The sequence below is a fragment of the Urocitellus parryii genome, chromosome 15 (assembly GCF_045843805.1).
Source record: "Urocitellus parryii isolate mUroPar1 chromosome 15, mUroPar1.hap1, whole genome shotgun sequence".
NCBI classification, from domain to species: Eukaryota; Metazoa; Chordata; class Mammalia; order Rodentia; family Sciuridae; genus Urocitellus; species Urocitellus parryii.
The window spans coordinates 7,509,509-7,521,626 of NC_135545.1; the positions used below are offsets into that span (position 1 = coordinate 7,509,509).

The following is a 12,118-nucleotide window of genomic DNA, read 5'->3' on the forward strand; positions in this document are numbered from 1 at the left end:
GACAGCAAGATTTGTGTCGATTGAACCTCAGAGTTAGGGTCAAGAGCCCCAGACTGCAACTTCTATGAGGCTGGTCTGTCCGACACCTGGGACAGGCAGGGACGAGCTTGATCCTGAGAGCTGTAGTCTAACACCCTGGCCTCACACCCTCCCTGGCCTGGAAATGACGAAGAACATGAAGATCTACATGGTAGGAGGGGAGGAGACTAGACAAGCGTTTGCGGGATTGGATACTCTCCAAAGTCCTCAAGTGTCTGGGTGGACAGTTTCTGACCCTTTTCCTGAGACCTTGGACTCCCAGTCTCCAGCCCCTCCTCCCTCACACCACTGTGTCTAGGTTCCTATTCCCCTGTCCCTCTGGGACCCAGGTATCTAGATGTCCAGCTCGGCAATCCTTCAGGACTCCAGTGTTATCCTAGCAGCAAATGTATCCCCCCCCCCCCCCAAGATCCAGGAGCCTCTGCCCCACTCAGCTCTGAGGACAAAGAATCTCCCCATTCCTACTTCCAAGGAACTACATTTCCCATGAGGCTGTGGGGCTACAGTGTGGATTTTTTTAAGTCCCCCATTATTATGGTACCTCAGAGAATTATTAGTTCCATAATGTTAACAAGGATGGGGGCAGAGAATTATTAGTTCCATAATGTTAACAAGGATGGGGGCAGGGATGGATAAGAATTCCTGTCCTGTCAGAGAGTAGGAATAGTCCTGGAGACCCTTGGGATACCTTGCCAGAATAGAAAAATAAGGACCAATGGTAGACTGGGGCCTTAAGGCAACGGGGACAGACATGTGGACTGATCTCAGGGTCAACAGAGACCAGACACAGATCCCATCTCCTCTCTCAAACACACATACTCGTTAGATACTCCTCTCTCAGACTCTTTATTATCCCAAGATAGAAAAAAATAAAAAAATAAATAAGATAAATACCCCAATAAATAAGAGGAGACCCCAAAATGAAGGGCCCATGGCTTCAGGAAGCGTAACTGGGGCTTCGGCCCTGCAAAGGCCCCACCATGCTGAGTGGGTCGGAGGAGCCCACATCAGGGGGCTCAGGGACCAGGATCCCTGGCGGCTCCAGGGCTGCTGGGGGCAGGCCTGGCAGTGGAAGGAAGCGGGCTGGTCCTGGTGGCGCTGGGTCCCGGTACGGTGAGTTAGGGGGCAGGCGCACAGGGAGGCCGTGGGATTCTGACTGGTAAACATTGTACCCGTCCTCCAGAAGCTGCTCCCGGAAGCTGCAGGCCTCAGGGTCAAAGTGGAGCTGAGGGACAGAGAACAGGGTTCAGAGACCTAAGTCTGCTAGAACTCAGGAGTCCAGGCCCCAGCCCTCTTCCCTCAGACCCAGGGTCCAGACCCAGCCCTCTTCCCAGACCCAGAGGCTCAGGCCCCAGGTGTCCCGCCTCAGACCCAGGGACCCAGGGGTCCAGGTCCCCAGGCTCCTTTAGGAAACAGAACACTACAAGCAAATTCCTCCTTTACCCCAGGGCAGTCCTGCAGAGATCACCTCCCTGTTCTTACTTCACAGAGAACATTCTAGCCCGGTACCGGTCATGGCTTTCTAAGGCCAGGTAGGGGGTCTGGGTACTGCCTAAAGGTCATGTGAGCCACGGATTCCTGGAATGTCCCTCCCCATGTTCAGGATGAGCGAGGCATGCAGGAGCCGCATGGCCAGGAGCAGGGGTTATAGTTCTGAGACTCAGCCTCTCAGGCCATTCTGCCATTCACCCACGACATAAGGCCAGTGGTGACTGCCTGCGCCTCATTTTACAAACATTGGTAACAACTGTCTCAGCCTGCAGGGGTGGCAGTCAGGTTGTCAGTGTAGATAGCATGGGACGGAGGCCAGCTTGGGTCAAGTGTGCAAGAAAGGGTACCCAGATTGTGAAGATGATACCATGAAGGTTGGTACCCCAAAACAGAGACTGGGAAACTCACCGATCCATACAGCACTCCATCTGGCCTCTGGCACAGGAACCTGGATGTTTTGACCCCCAAGATTTGAATGACCCCAGGCTTCAAGGCTTTCAGCTCCAAGAGACCTGGGGGACAAAGTGGTGAGACCTTGGGAACTGCCTCTCCCGGGCCCCACAGCCTCCTCCCTGAGGAATCATCCACCCCACACTCACTTTCCGGGCTTTGATGGGCAGCCCCCACCACGGTGCCATCAGCCCTGATCTCCAGGTGGGCCTCAGTCTCCTGGGCATCATCTGTGTACAGGTACCGCTGCCGGACTTGGCCCCCAAATTGGAGGAGGGGGCTTGAGTCAGGGATGGGGTACGCCTGGCAGGCTCCCAGCACAAGGGCAGCCAGCACCAGGACCCACAGTCCCAGGGGCTCCAACTTGGCCTTGTCCCAGTCCATCAATGGTTCTTGTCCTCAGGCGGGGTCCAGAGTTCGGGGTCTGGAGTATGGGGTCCGAGGAGGTGAGCAGTCCTGAATCAATTCCAGATGTGCTTGTCCGGGACAGCAGATCGGCTGTGGCTCAGATCATCCAGGAGCTTGAGTCCTCCTACCTGTGGATCCCCAGCTGACAGGACACCCAGGACTCTTGGGATGGATGCAGAAGCTCCAGGATTTATACCCAGACAGACCCGCCCTCTTGCCCTCCCCACTCCGACACATGATATTTGACCCATTTGGCAGAAGCCAGAATTCCACCGTGGCCAGGGCAGTCTGGATGGATGATGCAATGAGGGGGGGGGTCCTTTGAGCTGGGGGCCTGGACCCTTGGGTCTGGGGGCTGAGGGAGATGAAGACCTGATCTACTGGGACTAGTTGGAAGGAGCCAAGGGCTTAGATTCCTGGTTTTGGGGAAGGAGGATCTTTGTGCTCAAACTTCTGGGTCTGAGGGAAGAGGTCTGGGAATTGGACCCCTGTTCGAGGGAGGAGGCTTGAGGCCAGGTCCCCTGGATCTGAAGGGTGAGTTCTGGGGCCTTGACCTCTGGGTCTCAGGGAGGAGGCCTGGGGCCCGGACCCTGGGTCTGAGGGAAGTGGGGTAAAGATCCTGGAAACTGCTTTCCATATAGATTTTTGTTGTTGTTGCACGCATGAAATTTACATCCCTTTTCAATTTCTAGGTTTCTGGGTATTGAAGGTCCGACCCTTTCCTTAACCATCAGGAAGCTGAGACCACGTGAAAGAAGTGTCCCTAGCAGGTGTCCTGGCTTGGAAACCTCACTCTAGGCCACGGATCAATTTCACCCTCTTCAACCCCTGCTCCGTGGCCTTTCCTGATGCAATCCTGGTGTTTCTTACACCAGAGCAGCTACTCGGGGCCCAGACGGGTGCTACCAAAATAGACTGGGGGAGGGGATGGTGAGAATCCGACCCTGGTAACCAGGTCCTGGAGGGAGAAGTGAGATCCAGAGGGGTTGAGTAACTTCCTGGAACCCCTAAAGTGCAGGGGCTGGATTCCTGGGTTGGAGGGAGGAGGGCCTGGGAGTCTTCAGTTTTAAGAAATAATAGTCAAATCTCTGGTGAGTCAAGTCAAACGCCTGTGTCTTTGAACAGGCTTCATGTGTAATGACAAGGGTCTGGGTGCTCAGGGCCAGGGCAGTGGGGCCTTGGATGGACCTTGGACAACAGAAACATAGAAACGGGTTCTGGTCGGCAGGAGCTCAGAGCCTTTGTCCCTGGCGCCAGGTGCAGGGCCTGGGTTGGAGGCCAGGGAGACGAGCCCTCTTTTCCCTGGATTTTCAGTTTGCAGGAAAGGTTGCCTTCGCGGAAAACCCGTCTAGAAAGCAGCAGTTGATCGCCAGGCCCTGGACTTCTCCAAAGGAGGAACTGGGGCGGGGGCTGTGCAATTTGAGTGTGGCTGGGGGTGAATCGGAATGGAGAACCACGGAAGGCTCCAGTCAGCTTCTGGCGGGAGGCCCTCACTCCAGGGCTGGAAGGGCGGGCAGAGGCTTTGCATTCCCTTGCGCTCCGGCGGCTGCTGGGCAAACAGGTTCTCCATCCCTTAGGGAGGGCGCGGCAGGGGCGGAGGATGTCCCCCCGACGGGACCAGGTGTGCGGGCCCTGCACAGCGGCTGGGGCGTGGCCGCGCTCGGTGCTCGCCGCGCGGGAAGCAGACCGTAAGCCCCGGCACGGTTGGGCGCTCGCCGGACAGGAACTCCCGGGTCGGCTTAGAGGCAGGGATCCAGTTCACGCAAGATGCGGCTGCTGCGCGGGCTCCGGCAGAATGCCGGGGGCCAGGGGCTGGGGCGCGGCGCTCACCTCGCCTGGTGAGAGGAGGGGCCGGGGCACCTCCCGAGCCCGCGGCGCCCAGGACCCGCGCCAGGTAAGGGGCGGGGCTCCTCCCGCCTGCTACCTGCCCGGCTCCGGAGGGAGGGCGGAGGCTGCGAGCCTTAGAAACTCGCTCCTCTCCTTTCTCCCCACCCCAGCCTCGCGGCCTGTCCCGGGAGGCGGCTTGGAGGGGAGGGTCGCGGGGAGGTCGAATGAGGGCTGCATGTTTTGGACTGCGCGCTGCGGCCACGCGGAGCCATCGGTAGACCTGTCACTGCGAGGACCTCAGGTTAGTGGACAGGGCGGATGCGGGAGCCCCAGAAACCTCGGGCCTTCAAGCCGCTCCTCCTTCGGACCTGGAGGCCACCCCCAACCTCTCACCACTGAGATCCCAGGAGTCTCCTCCTCACCTGCTTCTACAGGCACTAAGATCTCTCCCGAAGTCCACACCTCCAGCCACTGAGTTCCACTCCAACTGTCGCTTCCCATCACCTCAGTGGTGGAGAGGACCCTTCAAAGACTGCTACATCTGAGAAGGGAGTTTGTGATCCCCAGCGCCTTTTTATTGTATTATGTATTTATTTATTTTTGAAGCAGGGTCTCCCTAAGTTGCTGAGGCTGGCCTGGTAATTGGCATCCTCCTGCTTCAGCCTCCCAAGTCACCAGCACAGGAATGACAGATGTGCACCGCTGAGCCCACCATCCCCCCTGGAGATTCCAAGCGTCTCATCGCTCCAACCTCGGATCAGCACCCAGCCACTTCCTACCTAAGACCCAGAAGCCCACACTTTCAGCTTCCTCCTTGTCTGGGATCGGGAGTCCCTGACCCCAGGCCTCTCCTCCCTGACCTTCCTGGAGTTCACCTAAATTCACCTTTCCTCCTCTCCAGCCATGTGGGCCCCCAGCCGCCACCAGCTCTGCCTGGCCTTCCTGCTTGTCTGTGTCCTTTCAGCAATATCCTTTCTCCACTTCCTCCAAGACCTCTTTCAATATGGCCTCCGCCTGTCTGTCCTTTGTCCAGACAGCCATGTGCTGAGAGCCCCAGTGGCCATCATCTGCCTGGCTGACAAACAGCTCACCCAAAACACCTCCTCCTCTTGTCTTCAGAATGCTGACCCCGTCTCAGGAACCTGGACTATCCACCCAGATGGTCGGTTGGGTAACCAGATGGGGCAGTATGCGACACTGCTTGCCCTGGCCCAGCTCAACGGCCGCCGTGCCTTCATCTTGCCAGCCATGCATGCCACCCTGGCCCCAGTGTTCCGCATCACGCTACCCGTGCTGACATCCGAGGTAGACAGTCGGACACCGTGGCGGAAGTTGCAGCTGCATGACTGGATGTCAGAGGAGTATTTCTGCTTGAAGGATCCATTTCTGAAGCTGTCTGGTTTTCCCTGCTCTTGGACATTTTTCCATCACCTTCGGGAACAAATCCGCAGGGAATTCACCCTTCATGACCATCTTCGTGATGAGGCCCAGCACTTGCTGAGTCAGTTTCGTCTGGGCCACACTGGGGCCCGGCCTCGAACCTTCGTGGGTGTCCATGTGCGCCGTGGGGACTATCTGCAGGTGATGCCCCAGCGCTGGAAGGGTGTGGTGGGTGACCGTGTCTATCTCCAGCAGGCTATGGACTGGTTCCGGGCCCGGCATGAAGCCCCCATCTTTGTGGTCACCAGCAATGGCATGAAGTGGTGCTGGGAAAATATTGACATGTCTCGGGGTGATGTGGTCTTTGCTGGTGATGGGCAGGAGGGCTCACCAGGGAAGGACTTTGCCCTGCTCACTCAGTGCAACCACACTATCATGACCGTTGGCACCTTTGGCTTCTGGGCTGCCTACCTGGCTGGTGGAGACACTGTCTACCTTGCCAACTTCACCCTGCCAGACTCAGAGTTCCTGAAGGTCTTCAAGCCTGAGGCTGCCTTCCTGCCTGAGTGGGTGGGCATTAATGCAGACTTGTCTCCAGTGCAGACAGGAGCTGGGTCTTGGAAGCTAGGGAGACTTTTGGGACTAGTCTCATCAGGCTAGAGTCAGACAGACGTGTCTCCAGAGGCCTGGCAGCTTCTGGAGAAGTCAGGGGTGGTCCCAGAGCAGATGGTGCCCATGGCCAGAAAGATTCTAGTTGGCCAGAGGTGGAAAGAAGTAGGGGCTTCCTAGAGCGGCCTGAACACCTACAACCAGCAGAACATCTTTTCTGATGGCTGGCAGTGCCCAGTGAAGCTCATGGTGGCTCCAGAAGCCACAGTGCCCACCGGATCATCATTTCCATAGTATTTCTGCATGGCAGCCCCTGAGAACAGGGAACCCCCCCTTCTAGAGTCCACTGGGCTGGTCTTTTCTAGCAGAGGTGTTAAGGAACAAACTCATGGTTGATCTAGAGCAAGCCCTCATTAACTCTCCTTCAGAGTTTCTGGAGTGATTCAGAAGGGAGTTTTCCTAGGGAGGGCCAGGTTTAATGCTTTTGAAGAACAATGTGGGGACTGGGGTATAGGTTCCAGAATCCTACATAAGTATGGCAAAGAATATGATGAAGAAATTACCAGAAACACAACACCCTGCCACTTCCACAAAGATCAAGACCTGGGAGATTGCCTCTAGTGAGCCAGTGTCTTTTTGTGTGTGTACTGAGGATTGAACCCAGTTGAACCAAGGTGTGGCCCATGCTGGGGCAGTGGTGACCAGACCAAAGTCTGTCCAAACCATTGGCCCCTGAGGAAAGTCTCAAAGGATTATTTTTTTCATCCTTTTTTTTCTTAGAGTAGATATGGGAGAGTGGAGAGGAATAGCCATTGGGGAGGTGAGGCAACTTCTGCAGCAGAACTTTCTAGCAATCCAGGAAGACTTCTAATTTGGAAGGTCAAAACTTCCAAACACAAGATCTGGATCTATTATCTCTGGGATTTGGTCAAGCAAGTGTCTTCTTCTTAGCTAGGTTCTGAGTATCTGGGATTTGATATCTGAAATCCAACAAGTCTGCAGAAAGCCAGGGGATACTGTGTTCTTTGTTAACCCTGTCTGTCCCTGAAATCACAGAAGCACTAAATTACTTTTTTGTTTTTGATACCAGGGATTGAACTCAGAGGGCCATATCTCAGCTTTTTTTTTTTTTTTTTTTTTTCATTTATTTAGACACAAGATCTAACTGAGTTATTTAGGATCTCAATAAGTTACTGAGGCCTGCTTTGAACTTGCAATCCTCCTGCCTCAACCTCCTGAGCTGCTGAGATTACAGATGTGTCCATGCCCGACTAAATCTGTCTTTGTAGGTCTAGCATGAAAAGATCTGGAGATAAGTAGACCCCAGTCCCAAGTCAAAACCAAGTAAGAGCCAGAGAGTATAAGACTTTTGACCCATTTCAGGAGCCCTTGCTGCTTTTTGGGTGATGAAAATGGTTCCTCATACACACCCATATCTTGTCATCCCGCTCCAAGAATCCCAGCCTCTGGTCTTCTTAGGGCTTCAGGGTACCATTCCCAGCATAGCTGCCACAAGGAGAGTGGGAGGTATGAATTAAAAGTTCACATTCGCAGCCCTTGTCTCTGGATCTTTCGTGGCTCTGTGTGTGTGTGTGTGTGTGTGTGTGTGTGTGTGTGTAAAACACTGGAGAGAAAGTGGAAGCTCAGAGATTGCCACTATTCATTATAGTTTAGGTTATGCTACCTTCTCAGATCTAGCAGCCCTTTGCTACTGAAATTGTGTGAGTGTTCCTAGTGCCCTACATCATGAAGGAGAGTAAGCTTTTCGGGATTCCAAGTATCTGAGCGCTCGGTACCTTTCTCTAGCACCCTCGTTAGTGGCCCCCAGAACTCCCATCCTCCATCCTCCTATCCCATTAGGGCGTTCATCCCCCATAACCTGGGGAAAGAAGGTGGAAATCCAGTGAGCTGAGTATCATTATGGAACTACAATTCCCATAAAGCTTGGGGCGCCAGTCACACTAGAGAAAAAGACCCCAGCGCCTTCTGGGAGTTGTAGTCCTAGGCTAGAAACTCATCTGGGAGGCTGGCAGAGGCACCAAGCCAGAATCCTGGTCCCAAAGGTCAAGGAAGGGAAGACGCTGAGGGCCAGAAGCCTGGTCCTGGGCTCTGAAAGCCAGAGGACCCCGGACTTTTCTTCCGGGGATGCTGGAATGAAGTTTTCCGTAAGGCGAGCACCCTGTGACGTCATGGAGAAGTAGGCGGGTCTCCCTTTGTTGCAGCCCAATCAGAAGCAGAGTTGAGATTCTCCGCGGAGGCCCAAGTCCTAGGAAATATTTTTTGGAATTAGGATCTCGGAAGAGGACGTGACAGGAGTTCCTGGTGGAACCGGGAGCTCCCGTGACACATACCCCTTCCGAAAGCTGTCGACTTCACGCAGCCAAACTGTCCCTCACAAAACCTGAGTTACAGTCGTGGGAAATATTAAGGCAGAAGGACGCGGCACCGGTTCCTCACAGTCTGAATGGGATCCTGAGCGAATCCTGGGTTTGAGGGCACAGGTCAAGGATCAAGGTCGGAGAGGAGCTAGTTAGTTTAGGGCGCTTTGGGGCTCCGTTTCCTGAGAAGGTGCACCCTGAAAATAAGAGGTCGTAGCCTTGGGCAAGGGTGGACAGGAGGGACAGGAGGGTGGCTGGGAGTCTTGCATACATTCGTGGGGTCCCCGGGGTAAGGGATCTGGAGTGGACTTTGGTCTTGAGGGAGTTTTGAGAACCTGCGGGAGAGTCTGATATATTGAAGCTGGACATGGACTTTTCAGCTTGAGGTGCAACAGGGTTTGGGGGCTTGGGTGTGTCTGAGTGTTGATTGGCTTGAGGTTGGGAGTTCAGGACCACATTAATTGTGGGGGAGCTGTGGATCCCATGGATTGGCAGCTTGGAGAGTCTGTATGGGTTGGGGGTCCAGTGTTCTAGTTTGGATATCTAAAGATCTCTCAGGATGCAAAGCCCCTAAATTTGTGCTTTTCTGAATTGGGATTAAATTTCACACTTCTTAAGTCTTTGGATGAAGGATACGAAACTTCATCTGGAGATTTCCTGAAGCTTCTCCTTTCCCATTGGGGAGACTGTACATATGGAGTTCAATGGGTCCCCTAAGATGGGCTTTGGTTTCTCTCCATTTAGCGTCAGCTGCTGGTTTGGGGTCAGAGAACCCTCCTGGAATTTTCTCTACTGAGTGCTCTGGCTTCAATGGGGCCATGTTTTGCGCTCCCATTGGCTGCACTGGCCTGCTTCCTGCTTCCGGCGGGCTGCTGTGTCATATGTGACGCTCGTATTCTTGCGGCTCTAAAGTCCCTGGAGACGGATTACCTGCCTAAACTCATGGGTCCTGATGAAGTGAATAGCACGTATGCTATGATAGTGCGGACCGTGAAGGGATTCTCGGATCTACCATATACTAAGCAAACCTATATGGGGGCCATTGGTGAGGGCAAGGTGGAGCTGAACTCCTGGGTCCTGGGCCCTGGCTTAGGAGGGGCTGGGTCCAGGATTTCTAGGGCTAGGGGTGAAGGGCCTGAGTCAGGGTATCCTGAGTTCAGGAATGCAGAAGGCTTGCATGCAGAGCTAGCCAATATTGTTTCTCTCCCCCTTCTCTAGCAATTTTATGTAAAGAAACCACAACTCCCTGAAGGCAACTGTGTCCATGGTCTTTTAATTAGTCCTATTCTTGCCCAGTAGCCTCATAGGTACTGCAGCTTGTACTAGGGGACAAGACTATGAGACAGTAAAACTGGAATCGGGTTTTATATCCACCCATAGGTGAGAAAAGATATGAAACAGTGATCACGAGTTTCCTGAAGAATCTGAAAAACATCACAGAAAGTAAAACAAAAGGTTAATGACTGAAAGGCTGGGAAGGGGGGTCCTGGATTTCTCAGGAGAGCCATTGCTAGTGATGTCTACCCTGGGGATGTGATGCGTGGCTCTGGGGCTAACTGCCTAGTTCAAATTCTGGCTCTGCCACTTCCTACCCATGTGGCCCTGAGCGAGAAACTGGGCAGTTTCCTCAGCTCTACACTGGACAGCATCACAGTGCCCTCCTCCCTCAGCTCCTGGGAGGATGAGGTGGGTTGATACCTGTGCATCGCTTAGCCCAGTGACTGGCACTGTGTGAAGGGCTTGATTTCTGTAAAAAAAGGGGAATGCCCCTCCAGGTGGCACATTCCCTGTAGCCCCTGGTGCTCAGGAGGATTAAGGTAGGAGGATCATTTGAATCCAGGAGTTCCAGACTAGTCTGAGCAACATAGAGAGACTCCCTGTCAAAAGAAAAAAGGGAGGGAGTGCCATGCTCCATGACCAGAAACCCACTCCCCAAACCTGCCTTTCCCACAGGGAAGCAGAGCGTTGAGAACCTGAAAGAGATGTTGCGCCTCGAAAAGATAAACTTTGCATTCCACGCTTCTAAGTTTCAAAAAGAAGGTGAGAGAAATCAGGGCTCCTGGACCCTAGCCTCCCTACCCCCCATTTCCCAAAACCGACAGTCCCTCTTCCCCATCCTCTCCTCCTGCTGAACCCTCTGGGGGACTTCTTTCAGGTCCTTCTCTGGGAAATAAGAACCCTCAATTCAGCTGTCCCCGAACTCCCTCTCCCCTCCATTGAAAAGTCTGATTTGTTCCTTCCTCTTTCTTCTCCCTTCTGAGGCAGATTATTGTCCCAACAAATGTGGTGAGTGCAGACAACAGAAGCTATTCTTCTACCCTCATCCATGGCCCATGATACCCATCTTCCCCCCCTCCCCTTTTTGGATGCGCATTCGAAACATCTGAGAGGTTCCTTGGTTTCCAGTCATCTTTCTGCAGCTTGGATTTTGCGGGTAGCAGGTGTACTCCATTTGGACTCTTAACTGACCTTGGAGGGTTGATCTCCTAGGAACCTGGCCCAGTAGGGCCCTAGCCCTTCAGCCCTTTGCCTTGCCCTCTCTTTCAGACCCACCTCTTAGTGGGTGAACACAGCCTTGACCTTGCCCCTCCAGGCGTCATGTTTCAGACTTTGATCTGGTGCGACTACTGCAGTAAGCAGGTTCAACTTTGTAAGAAGAAGACCGAAGAATGTGGGGGTGAGAGCTGGACCCGCTGAGGGGTTGGTGGGAGAGGGATGGGGCCACAGGAGGGACAGTCCAGAGAGCTCAGAATGCAGACAGCAGACAGGGAAGGGCCTGGCCCAAACAGAGTGGAGACTGTTTGGGGAGGGTTATGACCTCAGAGGAAGCATCTCACAGTCATGCCCTGTCCTCAGATCGTGTTGAGGAGATCCATGAACACGAAGCTTTAAACTTGAACTGTTTTCTCGATTGGCACAAAGAAGCTGTTGGCCTCACGAACTACGTCTTTTACAGGGTGGGGCCCTCCAACTCCTGTAACCCTTAAACCCCAAGTCCCTCAGGTGGGTATGACCCCCTGGTCCCTGGATGCCCTGGCCTGCACCCAACCCTCGTGGCCTATTAGGTGAGGTCCCTCCTGACTCCCAGGCACCCCAAGCCCTTTTCATCTATGCCCTGGATTCCTGCTCCCGGCATTGAGTCCCCCAACCCCTAAATTCCCCAGGCCTCTGTGATATTCTTGAGCTTGGGTCTAGGTTTGGGAGAACAATTCAGAGACCGTGCTGTACAGCGGGAAGGATCCAGTCTTTAATAGGCCCTCCGCGTCTGTGAACGATAGTGGCAAGTACCGCTGTGAGCTGGGCACTGTTTACAACAGGCTTTCCACGATCATTCATTTTCTTGTCACAGGTAAGTATTGGGGTGCAGCTCCTGGCCCTGGATCCCATGTATGGGGGATGTAAATTTCGGTTAGGGTGTGCCTCAGGCCATGGAGGTATGGCTTCTCAGCTGTGCTGTGGCTTCTGGCTGCAGGGACAGGGTCCCTTGGCTTTTGTTTCTGCTGGAGGGCCTGGATACTGGGGCAGGCTTGCCCTCA

General features: G+C 54.0%; 3 protein-coding genes across 4 annotated transcripts; 2 read left to right on the forward strand and 1 right to left on the reverse strand.

Moving 5' to 3' along the window:
* Positions 1-976: 976 nt before the first annotated feature.
* Positions 977-2,364, reverse strand: Fgf21 (fibroblast growth factor 21). Its single transcript, XM_026406427.2, has 3 exons — positions 2,130-2,364; positions 1,939-2,042; positions 977-1,264 (listed from the first exon to the last, which is right to left on the reverse strand). Exons 1-3 carry the CDS (start codon positions 2,362-2,364, stop codon positions 977-979), a joined length of 627 nt encoding a protein of 208 aa, XP_026262212.1.
* Positions 2,365-5,118: 2,754 nt separating this feature from the next.
* Fut1 (fucosyltransferase 1 (H blood group)) lies at positions 5,119-6,266 on the forward strand. Its single transcript, XM_026406347.1, has one exon. The coding sequence runs from the start codon at positions 5,119-5,121 to the stop codon at positions 6,253-6,255; it is 1,137 nt and encodes a 378-aa protein (XP_026262132.1). The 3' UTR covers positions 6,256-6,266.
* A 3,037-nt stretch (positions 6,267-9,303) lies between these two features.
* On the forward strand, positions 9,304-11,167 carry LOC113195014 (izumo sperm-egg fusion protein 1-like). 2 transcript variants are annotated; one of them, XM_026406384.1, is made up of 5 exons: positions 9,304-9,627; positions 9,963-10,037; positions 10,536-10,622; positions 10,848-10,868; positions 11,130-11,167. In XM_026406384.1, the coding sequence occupies exons 1-5, from the start codon at positions 9,393-9,395 to the stop codon at positions 11,147-11,149; spliced, it is 438 nt and encodes a 145-aa protein (XP_026262169.1). In that variant the 5' UTR covers positions 9,304-9,392; the 3' UTR covers positions 11,150-11,167. The 2 variants fall into 2 exon arrangements, with proteins under 2 accessions (XP_026262169.1, XP_026262168.1); XM_026406383.2 differs by having other exon boundaries at positions 10,848-11,163.
* The last annotated feature ends 951 nt before the right edge of the window (positions 11,168-12,118 follow it).

Excerpts from the sequence above, each read along its gene's own strand:
- Fgf21 (XM_026406427.2), bottom strand. The coding sequence starts at position 2,364 with ATGGACTGGGACAAGGCCAAGTTGGAGCCCCTGGGACTGTGGGTCCTG. Across the intron at positions 2,043-2,129 it reads TGCCCATCAAAGCCCGGAAA|GTCTCTTGGAGCTGAAAGCC; the intron begins GTGAGTGTGGGG and ends TTTGTCCCCCAG. Across the intron at positions 1,265-1,938 it reads ATGGAGTGCTGTATGGATCG|CTCCACTTTGACCCTGAGGC; the intron begins GTGAGTTTCCCA and ends TCTGTCCCTCAG.
- Fut1 (XM_026406347.1), top strand. The coding sequence starts at position 5,119 with ATGTGGGCCCCCAGCCGCCACCAGCTCTGCCTGGCCTTCCTGCTTGTC.
- LOC113195014 (XM_026406383.2), top strand. The coding sequence starts at position 9,393 with ATGGGGCCATGTTTTGCGCTCCCATTGGCTGCACTGGCCTGCTTCCTG. Across the intron at positions 9,628-9,962 it reads AACCTATATGGGGGCCATTG|GTGAGAAAAGATATGAAACA; the intron begins GTGAGGGCAAGG and ends ATCCACCCATAG. Across the intron at positions 10,038-10,535 it reads CACAGAAAGTAAAACAAAAG|GGAAGCAGAGCGTTGAGAAC; the intron begins GTTAATGACTGA and ends CCTTTCCCACAG.